The 14,377-nt window shown below is 37.8% G+C and overlaps 1 protein-coding gene across 1 annotated transcript; it reads right to left on the reverse strand.

The window, feature by feature from the left end:
- Nucleotides 1-881: 881 nt before the first annotated feature.
- On the reverse strand, nt 882-2,056 carry LOC145740002 (protein CFDP2-like). The gene is made up of 2 exons (XM_081995321.1): nt 980-2,056; nt 882-938 (listed from the first exon to the last, which is right to left on the reverse strand). The coding sequence occupies exons 1-2, from the start codon at nt 2,054-2,056 to the stop codon at nt 882-884; spliced, it is 1,134 nt and encodes a 377-aa protein (XP_081851447.1).
- Nucleotides 2,057-14,377: the final 12,321 nt, after the last annotated feature.

Here is a 14,377-nt window from a genome sequence, read left to right on the forward strand (position 1 = left end):
ATCCCAAAAAAGTCACTGTTTGGTGTGGATTATGGGCCGGTGGCATCATCGGGCCGTACTTCTTCAAAGGCGACGATGGCCGGAACATTACTGTGAATGGCGAGCGCTACCGTGTGATGATTGACAATTTTTTTTATGCCCAAAATGGAAGAATTGGACATGCCTGACATGTGGTTTCAACAAGGCGGTGCCACATGCCACACGGCACGCGAATCAATGGCCAAATTGAGAGCCGCCTTCGGTGAACAGTTTATCTCACGTTTCGGGCCCGTCAATTGGCCGCCTAGATCGTGCGATTTAACGACTTTGGACTATTTCTTATGGGGCCATGTTAAGGCTCATGTCTGCAGGGATAAACCAGCAACGATTGACGCACTGGAAGCCAATATTGAAGCATTTATTCATGAAATACCGCCCGATATGTTGGAGAGAGTGTGCCAGAATTGGACCTTGCGCATGGGCTATCTAAAGCGGAGCCGCGGCCAACATTTACATGAAATCATCTTCAAACATTAAATTATATTGATCGTTCTATGGATTCCAATAAAGATTTCATCAATTTTTTAAAAAATTTTGTGTTTTTTTTGATAATCAAATCCTATACCTCTTAAAAAATCACCCTTTATATTGCATCCAAACATAATTACCCCAAGGCACTTAAGGTATGAGTTGACAAAATTAAAATTAGTATCAAATTTGGAATTACAATAAAATAATAATCATAATAATACCATTTTTTTTTTTGCCTTCCTCTAGACATGTGTGACCTAAGTACTTTCATGTTTGAGTTGTTTTCAATAGTTTCTTTTATCAGCTGACTATTGTAGGATCTCAGGTCTTTTCGGCTTTCTTTGTTTATTGTTTTACATAACTCCTTGTATTCATTTGAATCTCTGCTCGTTATTTTCCTTTGCTCCATCAGCTTCAGTGTGTTTAAGCTTAATTTCGGTGTTTTTTCTGTTTTGTGCTTAGAGCATACTTTCTTTGTTGCCACCTGGATACTGCTGGCTATTGTTGCCGAAAATTCCTCTAGTTCCATCTTCCTCAGGCAGTTCAAGTTGTGCAGCTTTGTGTTTAGAATAGTTTGGTATTCTTCTGCTCTTGACGTCAGGGTTTCTGTAGTTGGATAATTCCCTTTTTGAACCATCCTTTTCCTTTCGACTTTGGTGTTAATAATCATCTTTGCTCGAACTAGTCGGTGATCGCTGCCTGTATCAAAATGGTTCAGAACAGACACGTCCTGGCATATGTCTCGTCTGTTAGAGATTATGTAGTCTATTTCGTTTTTTATTTGCCCGTTCGGGTTTCTCCAAGTCCATTTCCTTTGGGGGGGTTTCTTGTAAAAGGTGTTCAAGCAATATAGATTTTGGTGTTGGAGGTACTCCAGCAGCATTCCTCCTCTGTCGTTTCTGCTTCCTAGCCCATACGATCCAATGTTTGGTGGGTCGCCTATACTTTTCTGGCCAATTTTGGCGTTAAAGTCCCCTATAATAATCTGAAACCTAGCATTTCCCGCCCTTTGGGCCTTCTCGATGTCTTCGTAGAATTGTTCGGCTTCTTGGTCCGGAGAGGAGCTTGTTGGAGCGTATACTTGGATTACTTGCATGGAATGTCTTTTATTGATCTTCAGTATAATATAGATTACTCTGTTTGAAATGGCTTCCATTTTTGTGACTAGGTGTTTCAGTCTTCTATTTACCATGAGCGCCACTCCCCCGATATGTGAGTTCGTGTCGGCGTTCTTTTGATAAAATAGATGTCCAGACCTGAGAGTGGTCGCATCCTCTCCTTGAAGTCTAGTTTCGCTTAGGCCAAGTATATCCCAGTTGATGTGTTCTAATTCGTTTTCCAGCAGCTCAAGTTGTTCCCTCGATCTCATAGTACGGATATTGTAAGTGGCTATTCTGATTTCTCCCTTCGGGACAAAGTTGTAGTTTGGGTTTATTGAGTTTTTGCCTCCCCCAGAATCCACGAGGCAGACTGGTTTATCAGTGCGAGATTCTGAGTTTTTCACTCTACTCGCCTGGGGTACAGTTTCTGTTTTAGAACTCAACATGGTTTGGTTTTGGAAGGGTTTGGCATTAAAAGGCCACGCTTGCCGAGCGTGTTGGCCAGTTCTAGTTTCAGCCGCCCACTCTGGGTCAGACGCTGTTGTGGGTCGCCCCTCTGGAGTCAGACACCCACTCGCAGCCGCCCACTCTGGATCAGACGCTGCGTTACCTGTTGGTCCGCGGGAGGTATTTGATTTCCCTCCTACCACCCATATCTGGGAGGCATTCCCCTATCCGCCACCTGGGGACGCGCCCTCTAGGGGTTACAGGCTCCCCCGAGAGCCAGGCAAAAACTTTTTAAAATAAAGGATAGGAACGGGGAAATTGTTACAGACAAAAAGGGTGTAATAAATATCATCCAAGGCTTCTACAAGGACTTGTATACATCAACTCTGCCTAAACCAGACAGCGTTAAGCAAGAAATTCTAAATGTGGGATCGGAGGATATACCAGAAGTAAACAGGAGCGAACTAAGAAAGGCCCTTAAACAGATGAAAAACAAAAAAGCACCGGGAGAAGACCGTATCACCGCCGAAATGCTGAAGATGGGAGGAATAACGCTTGAACATGCCCTTTGTGTCCTTCTAAACAAATGTATTAGCGAAGAGAAAATACCAAAACCTTGGCAAAACGCTGAAGTTATTTTAATCTTCAAAAAGGGCGACAATACCAATATTGCAAACTACCGACCGATCAGCCTTCTTTCACACCTGTACAAGCTCCTCACAAAAATTCTGACCAACCGACTGACAAATAAGCTCGATTTTTACCAGCCAGTCGAGCAAGCAGGATTCAGAAAAAAATATGGTACAAATGATCACCTACAAACCGTTCGCACTCTAATAGAGAAATGCACCGAGTACAACGTACCCCTACATCTGGCGTTCGTCGACTACGAAAAGGCCTTTGACTCGGTTGAGACCTGGGCGGTTCTGAACGCAATGAACGAGGCAAGAATAGACACAAGATACTCCAATCTTATAAAACACATCTACGAAAATGCTACATTGCAAGTAGCCATTGACGAAGATACATCAACGGATAAGATTAAAATAGAAAAAGGAGTCCGTCAAGGGGATACCATATCCCCTAAACTATTCACATTGGCATTGGAAAGCGCCTTTAAAAACTTGGCCTGGGAAAACAAAGGTATCAATGTAGATGGAACCCGACTGAATCATCTACGTTTTGCTGACGATATTGTTGTCATCAGTAACGACATCAATCAGCTGAAAGATATGTTGGAAGAACTGCAGGAAACATCAAAACAAATCGGGCTCAAGATGAATTTAAATAAAACCAAAATAATGACCAGCGAAGAGACGGCAATAACCATAGAAGGCTGCACTCTAGAACACGTTGAGGAATACATATACCTGGGCCACGCTATCAGACTGGGAAAACAAAACCAAACAAACGAAATATCCCGGAGAACAAGACTCAGCTGGGCAGCATTCGGTAGGCTAGGCTACATTCTGAAATCCCAAAGTATCCCAATCAACCTTAAGCGGAAAGTCTATGAGGCCTGCATTTTACCCGTAACAACATACGGACTGGAGACTATGACACTTACAGAGAGAAGTGCAGAGAGGCTCAGAACAACTCAAAGAGCCATGGAGCGCGCCATGCTGGGAATCAGCCTCAGAGATCGAATAAGAAACGAAGAGATCCGAAAAAGAACAAGGGTAACCGATGTTATCAGAAGAGCAGCCGAACTAAAGTGGCGATGGGCGGGTCATGTTGCAAGGCAGGATCCATCTAGATGGACTAATAAAATAATGCAGTGGCGCCCAAGAGCCACAAAAAGAAATGCAGGGAGACCCCCAAAGCGATGGCGGGATGACATCCAGAAGATAGCAGGAAGATCCTGGTTTCAAACTGCCCTGGATAGACGGACATGGAAATCATTGGAAGAGGCCTACATTCAGGAGTGGATGGACATAGGCTAAAGAAGAAGAAGAAGAAGAATAATACCATATATTTACCGCCTTCTGTAAGAGGCATAACTTATCGTGCAAAAAACCCATAAAAAGACAAAGCATTAGAACAGAGCAAACCAAACCAGAAGTGATTTATGGTTTTTTTGATTTGTATGAAAAAACTGTAGATGATTTGGGTCTCCGTGATAAACCATCCCAAATATTTAATCTGGATGAGACGTCCCTCTGTCATGACCCCAGTAATACTAAAGTAGTTGCCGAAAAGAACAAAGCTGTCTTTAGGCATACTCAAGGTACAGGACGAACAAACACATCAATACTGTTTGTTGTGTCTGCAAATGGGGACAAACTGCCCCCCTTCATTCTATATAAGGCGAAGCATTTATGGGATATATGGATGCCAGAAAATGCATTTCCTAATACAGGATATGCGGCAACAGCAAGCGGGTGGATGACAGCCGATTCTTTTTATTCTTGGTTCAAGAATAGCTTTTTGAATAATTGCCCAAATGAAAGACCTTTGCTTTTAATTTTTGATGGACATGTGTCTCATATTTCAGATAAGTTAATTAGGCTAGCTTTACCAGAAAATGTATCGCTGTTAAAGTTACCTGCACATACGACTCATATTTTGCAGCCCTTGGATGCCCTGCCATTTGGAATTTTAAAGAAAACATGGGATGAGAAGCTTACAATATGGCAAAGAGAAAATTACGGAACGTCCTTAAGCAAAGCAAAATTTGCTGTTACGATTGGAGAAATATGGGCTAATTTTCCGACAGCTTTAATAAAACGGGCCTTTCAAATCACTGGACTCTACGACGATAGAACAAACCATAAAATAAATAGAGCTGCCATGAAAGAGGATATATTTAATGCTCAAGAATTAGCAGCGTACAAGGGCAGCAAGCAAATCCAGCCAAATCCTGAAAACGAGGAAGAAAAAAATTTGGAAAAAGACCACATACCTGCCGTTGAAATTTCACCAACTACGCTCGATGATGTAGATCTTCCATCCACTTCGGGACTTAATGTGCCAACAGCAGTAGAGAAAGATAGCGAACCCCCCAAACATGAAAGAACATCATTTGAGACTCTACTTTTACAGAAAATATCATGCTCAAAGAAAACCCCGAACAAAAGAAAGAAAATCGGAAATTCAAATTTTGGAGACGTTTTAACCAGAGAAGATTACCTCGAAAACTTAAATAAAACAAAACAGAAATGTGACAAGAAAGCCAAGAAAAATGTGAAGCGTCAAGACGATTCCAGTAGCAGTTCTTCAGATATCTCCATTCACTCTGAGGGCGATGAGTACCAAGAAGTGGAGACCCTTCAAGACTTAGTTGAGCTAGAATCAACAAGTGCAATGATCGACGAACCAGAAGACATTTTTCATATGACACCAGGTGCATGGGTACTAGCAACATATGCCACTAAAAAAGTTGTCAAGCGCTATGTTGGTCAAATACTCAAGATCAACCAAGACGATTCCCTTGAAATAAAATTTGCCAGACGAAAGAAAGATTATTTCATTTGGCCGGAAGTAGAAGATATTGATACCAAAACAGCGGACCAAATATACCAAGTCCTTCCTACACCTACCACTGGTCGAAGAGGAGAAATAAGGTTTCCAATACAATTTAGTGGCCTCAATGTTCAATAAGATGTTTTACAATATGTTTTGCGTTAATTTCCTACGTTTAATAATGAATGGATGTTATTTGGTTTGTTTTTTGTGGAAATGTATATTTTTTCAGTATATGTTTGCGACGTAGTCTAATTGTGACATTCTTTAGAAATGTTTCTAAACCCATCCTAAAACATAATGTGGCTAATTGTGACTGAAATATAGTCACAACTAGCTTCAATTTAAGTAAAGGAGATGGTCTGCGGAGGTGTCACAATTAAACCATTAGGATGTCACAATTAAACTTTTGGACGTTAAATGTGACACTCCAAATGATTTTTAAAAAACACATGTTACATTAATTTTTTAATGAACAGAACTGAAATTTTCAGTTAGGGGGCAGCGCAGATCCCCTATTAATGGGATAATCCAATACAACAGCAAAAACACAACAAAACGTATGCTCAAATGCGTATTAAACGGGACTTGACGAAGCCGGTGTCACAAATACCCGAGTGCACTGTACCTTATGATTTACACGACTTTGATAATTTGAAAAAGGCTAGAAAACCAAAAAGTGCAGAAATAATCCAAGAAATGTTGGGGCACACGTTATCGTATCCTTGCATTACGAGATGGAATTCTTTTTATAACTCCATGTCTCAAATCTTGAAATGCAAAAGTCAACTAAAAGATTTGTTTGATAAATTAGATTTAAGTAAGGATTGTTTCAGAGATACTGAATTGCAGTATTTAGAAGAATACTGTATTATATTGAAACCCATTGCTGAAACTCTGGACTTCTTACAGGGAGAAAACAATACATTTTACGGTTACTTCATGCCTAGCATATTATCTTTAAAAGTGAAACTCACTAAACTTCAAACTAATTTGAAGGTAAAATCATTAGTTACAGTAGTGGAGAAACTTCAGTTAGCACTTGCTAAAAGGTTTGAGAAATATTTTTTTAGAAACCATGATTCCGAAGGTGCAGCGGCAACACTGCCTTCGATCAAACTTCGATGGCTCACAATATTTAACGAAAGCGATTCACTCAACACAGACAAAAAATGTATACAGGAACTTATTATCAACACTGTCCTGCATATTTTACCTCATTTGGATATAGATGCAAGTCTTAGTCCTGACAACGAACGAACACAAGGACACAAGTTTTTCCGACTTTTTCGATTTTAATGAACCTGAGCCAACAATATCTACAGCACCTGAGTCTACTTTTCCAAGAGTTAATTTATCAGCACCAGCAGCATCTTCTACCGTTACAGCTTCAACATGGAGCGAGCACAATATCCTTGAAAGTCGTACTGCTCTCAAAAATAAAATTGAACTTCAATTATTAGTATTTTGGTGATAACCGACAAGATCTTAGAATGCTTGATGACTATCCGTATATAAAAGAGATCTTCAAAAAATTTAATACATCCTTAACGTCCTCAGCTCCCGTAGAACGATTATTCTCATTTGCAACTTAGTTAATTCTCCAAGGAGGCATGGGCTATCTGATAAACTGTTCGAAAAACTCGTTTTGCTAAAAGCAAATACAATAAATAATAAATAATAGGTATAGGGTGTTAAGTGTATATATCTTTAACGTTTCTCATATGTGTTGCTTTAGTTTGCATTTTTTGTTAAAAAAGTGTCTGAATATTCTGAATGAAAAATTGATTTAATTTAAAATTTTATGTCATGAATGATGCATGTTTAGTTTTTGTTTTAATTTACCGTTATACAGGCTACTAATGTTATATTTATGCAGAAGCAAGATATGCTATCTATATCCATATTTTAATCTGAAAACATAAATGTTTGAAATATATATTTACGTATTGTTTTTCTTTATTTTATTTATCCCTGTTTTACTTTGCTAATTATTTTTTTGTCCTCTCCAGCCTCCAGCACAATAAGACTAATAAGACGAACTATTTTAAAAGTTACAATTCACACGACTATTAAGTTGATTAAAAGCTTTGTTATACATACAGGGTGACCCAGTGGTTAGTCAAATCCGCAAATCGATAGAATGACTAGAAAAAGAGTTATGAACCAATTACGCACCCCTGAGTCACGTATTATATAAAAATTTGTAAGAAGTAACTTAAAAAGTAACTAGATTAAACTAACCAGTAGCTTCAGTTACTTTTTAGTTTAACTAGTTTTTTTCAGAAAGTAGCTATCCAAATTGTAGCTTGAATAATAGAATAACAATGTAGCTTGTAGCTGAGGCTAGCTACTTAATTTCAGTAGCTTGCCCGACTCTGGTGGTTATGGAATCGTGCTGTACGACACCATGAATCAATAGTGTTTTGTAATTTCCATTATGTTCTTGAGATAAGATCTATAAATTTAATTTTGAATACTTGCATTGAATGTCATGAAGGTTTTGTTGATGAGTTTTACAAAAAAGTTGCTTATCACTACAAGGGAGTGTCTTTTTTGCTAGTGCATAAACATGACTTTTTTCATATGAATTGCGATGTGTGTTGTAAAGCTACAAACGCTTATAATTTAAATTTTTCTTGTTATTGGGAGAAGAAAACCAAAATAATAACGACAGCGCCTTAGAAGACGAAATAGGAGAAGATGTCGTAAGTGAGACGTATAGCTGTTGCACTTATAATCCAAATATTGACGTGACATTAAAAATAAAGGATGTGAATGATTTCTATGAAGCTCCAGTTGACAAGCGTGTCCAAAATATTACTGGAGTTGTTAATTAACGCGATAAGGATTGGTGGTTATGGAATCGTGCTGTACTACACCATGAATCAATAGTGTTTTGTAATTTCCATTATGTTCTTGAGATAAGATCTATAAATTTAATTATGAATATTTGCATTGAATGCCATGAAGGTTTTGTTGATGAGTTTTACAAAAAAGTTGCTTATCACTACAAGGGAGTGTCTTTTTTGTTAGTGCATGAACATGACTTTTTTCGTATGAATTGCGATGTGTGTTGTAAAGCTACAAACGCTTATAATTTAAATTTTTCTTGTAATTGGGGCAACAATATACATAAACGTTTAGAAATGATAAAATTATGGGGAGCACGAGAAGAATAAATGTGTTTTTTATACTTTTGGTTCTTTATTTTCCACAAAACCTTTTATCGTCACATGAATTTAACGCTAATGTGTCTCTGAAATATTTGATAAATATAGTGTATAAACATATAAATAGTGCGATGTTAATTACATTTCCAATTCGTTCTAGTAACATGGCTCTGTTACATCCAACTTTTTTAATTCTCACTGCAATAATCAACAATGTTCTATACGTGTATCAACCTAAAAAGAATCCTGATGTATACGTGTGTTTCGAAAATTGATAGTAAAAGAAGTAATAAAACTAAAGACCAAAGCAGTAATCTAAAATTCGCTTGTAAATAATCATTAGAACTTATAGAACATTATATTGATAAATTAAATGATAAATTTGATTCGATTTGCCACCTTACTGGTCACGATGACGTCAAAAGGTTTAGACGCGAATTATTCGACGGTGTTTCATATGCTATCAAATGGCTTTTTGGAATTCCTGATGCCGATGATGCAATATTTTACACAGAAACCATTAAAGCCGTCGCTCAACAAAATCACGACATGCAGTTATTGATGAAACAACAAGCTCACGTAATGTCTGACGCCATTAGTGATTATAATAAAACTGCATCTACTCTCCAATTAACGAACAAAGACTTAATGAAAATTGTCGTGGAACGCACTCTCTCCGAGGTCACCACGTCCTAGAGACAGAAAATCCCGGCAATCTGATTGGCCCGATACGCGGCGGTGCGGCGGTCGGCAACCGAGCGATGGCGTGACATGCGGGGTTCTTAGCGAGTCAGTCGGGTTAGGAAAAATAGCGGAAAAAGAGGTGGGCAAAATAAAAAGTGGTCGTCGCCTTCTTTTTGGATTCAATAACGGTTGTAGCCGTGTATTGATATTTTTCCATTTTGCCATAGACAAGCGTGTAATTCTTGTCTGAAACTTGAACAAGTTGCAGCTTGTTCAGGGTGAGCAAAAGTTAAATTTCGTCGTTCTCGTTCCGATAGCCTTCCAAGGACGACTTTTAACCGTGTGTTTCGGAGCTGGCAATTTTCGTTGGTGTCGACAAGTTGTGATCCGGTCGGGACGTTGTTTTAAAAATAAAACCGTTTTGGTGAACAACCGCGTCGGACTCCAAAAGCAGTTTTACCTAGTAAGTTTTAGGTTAAGTTTTTATGTAAAAATCTTCTAGCCCTGTCCTGTTGGCACTTTTGTTAAGGGCGGGAGTTTAGTAGCTAAGGTTGTTGAGTTAGGTTAAGTGTTAGGTTTGACGATTTCCCAACCTTGTTTTAGTTTAAGTTAGGTTATTAGTTAGGGTAATAATTTAGTTTCTCTGATTAAACGTTTAAACTCGAAACTTGGGGGCTTATTCTTTCAATCCTTGGAGGCTTGAGGAGAATCAGAAAGCTCTGGGTATATATATTTCATTTTGTTAGTTTGTCGGTATCTAAAATTAAAAAGTTAAAAAGCAGAAAAACCGACTGGCATCCCTCTCACTTTTTTTTAATGTTGGAAGACATGGAAATATCCGAGCCAGACGTATTAGACTGGAATGTCCTGGGGCTTGAAGATACTCTCAGGGCATCGAACCTGACGAATCCTGGGGCAACCCAGGAGGACCCGCCAGTGGCGCTACAGGGGCAAGAGCGTCAATTAAACGACAAAAATATGTTAAAGTTCAATAATTTTTCTAAAAATACTGTAAAAAGAATCAACTCCTTAACTTACAATCAAACGGTTACTGATCATCTCAGCTTAATTAGTCAATTATGCAATGAACTAAACGAAGAATTTGATGTAATGATAGCATCAATCTTATTTTCAAAGCAAAATATATTGCATCCAAACATAATTACCCCAAGGCACGCACTTAAGGTATGAGTTGACAAAATTAAAATTAGTATCAAATTTGGAATTACCTTATGATTTACACGACTTTGATAATTTTGAGTTTATAGTTTCTTCCAAACAGTTTAAAAAGCAGATTGGTCCAACACGTTAAACCATGTCTACTTCACCAGCAGTTAGTGATTGTGCAGAAGCTTTAGAAGAATTGTGCAACGTTGTTACATCACCAGAAGTGCCGATAAATAGTGAAACAGAAGCAGACTTAGAAACTGGTGAAGATGTCGTAAGTGATAGATATCGTTGCTGCGAATTTTACCCCAGTAATGAAATTTTAAAGAAAATCAAAGAAATAAATAATTTCTATGAAGCACCAGAAGATATGCGTGTACAAAATGGAACTGGAAAAATTACTGAAGCACAAGAAAATTGGTGGTTGTGGAATCGTCCAACACAACACCATACCATGTTATCATTTTGCAATTATTACTATTCAGCTATGATAGAATCAAATGGAACCAGTGGCGGATACGGCCACCGGGACACCGGGCATTTGCCCGGTGGGCCGGCCACAATTTGACTCGAATGGGCCGATCAACGATTTGAACTTTGTTCTGCAATGGTAGCCCAAAAACGCAAAAAAAACTTTAATCCGTATGTACAAAAATTAAACTCTTAGAAGTGGAGAAATCTCTCGCTGGGATAAATAAAAGGGCTAAACTGATTAAAGTCGCATCGTTTCTATTGGGACTATTTGGAGCGTACCGCCGGCGCTGTTAAAAAAACGCCGAAATTCGCAATATTACAGAACTTATAAAAGACGCCGACAAAAAGCGGCGTAAAAGGTGCCGGCACGCGCGGCATTATCAAATAGTCAAATGCGAGCACAATACTTACTCTGAAGCCAAAAATAACTGTGTGATTTTAGAGGATAAAAAGGGGTTTTGTTTTTAGTGTTTTCAGTAGTTCTTTATAAGTCGTCCCGAGTCGTCGTGAGTCGTGACATAATTACCTACTCGTAACAGTGCTATATGGTTTGAAAATTAAAAGACCTACGTTCAAAAGTTTTTATGCAGGTAATTAAAATGATGTTAGAATATTCTAGTGTACCTATTTTTGGATTTTTTTTTATACTTAGGATGGATAAACGTAAACTGCTTAAGGGAGGTGCCCAGAAAATACGGGAAAAAAAGCAAAAGCTGATGCAGGAATCAGCAAAACACTGCTCAAAAATTACCGATATCTACAATAACATTTCAAAACCCAACGCCGTCAAACCAGTTCATGATATTTCATCGACTCCAGATGAAGCTACGACTATTGCGAATTGTACGTCAGAAGCCTCAACATCCACACCATCAGAAATTACAAACATTTGCACCTCCGACGAGAGTAAAAATTCAACAAAGTCAGAATCATCAGAAAACATTTTACAATCGAGTGACTTCACTTATTTACCGGATTCTTACTTTCTGCGACCGAGCTTAAATGACCAACAAGACTTTATTAGTAAACATCCTTGCCAACCACCAGTATCCAAAGATTTATCATTTCTGCCCCATCAAGTCTTTACTCGCCCGAATGGGTCTAGTAGGAAATGGTTAAGCTTCTGCAAAGAGAAAAATGGTTTATTTTGTTTTATTTGCTTATTGTATTCCGACAGTACTAATCAGAGCCCGTTTGTGACTGGAGGAATGAGTGACTGGCGCAATACAATACAACGCATAAACGAACATGAAAATAGTAGGATACATAATAAATGTACAGAAGCCCATATAATCAACGTAAAACGCAGACATTTATAGTACTTTGTGGGCTGAAAAATCGACTCTACGCCAGAAAAATGCAAATGACCGCAGAAGAATTTTAGAAATAGTTATTGACGTTGTAAAATTTATAGGGAAAAGGGGTATAGCATTTAGAAGTCACCGAAATGAAAATGCCAACAGCTTAAAAGACGTGACTCTCGATCACGGAAATTTTTTGGAGACTATCTTACTTCTTTCGAAGTATGAACCAGTTCTTCAAAGACATCTTAGTGTTATAACGAAGTATGCAGATTGCCAACGTAAAGGAAGTACCGTAACATTGCTATCTAAAACCACGATAGATTATGTTATACGAAGTATTAAGACTGTTATGAGACGAATGATTTTAGCGGAGATTTGTGAAACAAATTTTTTTTCTCTTCAAATTGATACAACCACAGATATAAATCAAATGGATCAGTGTTCAGTAATTATTAGATACATATACAGGGATAACATATATGAAAGAGTACTAGGACTTTTGTCCTGTACAGACTCCACAGGACTAGGAATGTGTAATTTAATTACAAATTTCTTAGAAGGTATACACGTAGATATTAAGAAATGTATTGGTAATTCAACAGATGGCGCTGCTAACATGCGTGGTATATACAATGGATTTACAAAATGGTTAAGCGAAAAATCACCCAAACAAATCCATGTATGGTGTTACGCTCATGCTCTCAACTTAGTGCTAGTTGATTCTACCACAACCGTTCTAGAAGGATTTTCTATGTTTTCCTTAATTCACGAGTGTGGAAAGTTTTTCAAGGAATCCTATCAGCGAATGGACGTTTGGAGATTGATTAACGAAAAAACTAAATTTAGAAAACTTCATCTTATAGGGGATACTAGATGGAGTTCAAAGTACGCTGCCCTTCGTACGTTCCAAACAAATATTTGGAACTTTTGATGATAGAAGTAATTGTTTGTATGTAGAAGTAATTCTTGCTTTAAACACTATTGTCTCTTCTGATAAATTTAATGCATCAGTACGACAAAAAGCAAAATCTATTCTGGATAAAATGCTTTCTTTCAAAATTATTTTGACTGCCCATATACATTTAAAAATATTTCGTTATACAGAACCGGTAACCAAATATCTCCAAAGTTCAGGGTTAGATTACCTCCTTGCGTTTAACATGATTTTGCAGGCAACAAGCTCGTTAAAATCAATTTCTCGACAATTCAATTCGATCTTAGACTCGTCAAAAGCTTTTGTACTTGAATGCAACAACTCCTTAGAAAATGCCAATTGCGACTTAATTATAGAAGATGAACTACCTGCTGCAAGAATTCGGAAAATAAGGAAAATGAATGACGAAAATTGTTCTGATTACAGCTTTTCTTGTCCTACGAAACAGTTTGAAGTTTCGGTGTACAATGCAATAATGGACACTACAATCTCTTCTCTTGAATCTAGATTCAAAGAGCATATGAAATTGTATGAAGAAATATCTATCCTCGACCCTAAAAACTTTTCAAAGCCATTGTCACCCAACTCGTTTGATTATTTAGGGGAATTATTAAGCCACTATGCACAGATAGATATTCAGGATCTTCGAGAAGAATTTAAGGATTTAGTCAGCAAATGGGAGACACTTAAAAATTCTGTAGACGACCAAAAACACGTAGAAGAAGATTCTGACTCAGAACCAGAAGCAAGCAGTGAGACTTTATTTAGACATTCTAAATCCGCCAAACCCAACTGCGACTTTTGTAGAAATTGCGTACGTTGTGTTTACAAATTGCTAACGAAGTTCAATTTATATAGTAGCGCCTACAGCAATTTTTTATGGCATACGCCTTTGTGCTGACGTTGTCAACAACGCAAGTACAATGCGAAAGAACATTACATTACAACAACGAGATTAAGAAGTACTATGAAACAGGACAATTTAGAATCGTTAATATTGTTAAACATGGAAAAGGAAACCTTAGCAAAAACCACAGTGCAAGACATAATTGCGGAAATATGCAATATAGCTCCTGGCATAAAAAATTATTTAAACGGGTAAAATAATACCTGTTGTTGTGT

This window comes from Ips typographus, unplaced genomic scaffold (genome assembly GCF_016097725.1).
Source record: "Ips typographus isolate SLU unplaced genomic scaffold, UJ_Ityp_2.0 IpsContig94, whole genome shotgun sequence".
Taxonomy (NCBI): domain Eukaryota; kingdom Metazoa; phylum Arthropoda; class Insecta; order Coleoptera; family Curculionidae; genus Ips; species Ips typographus.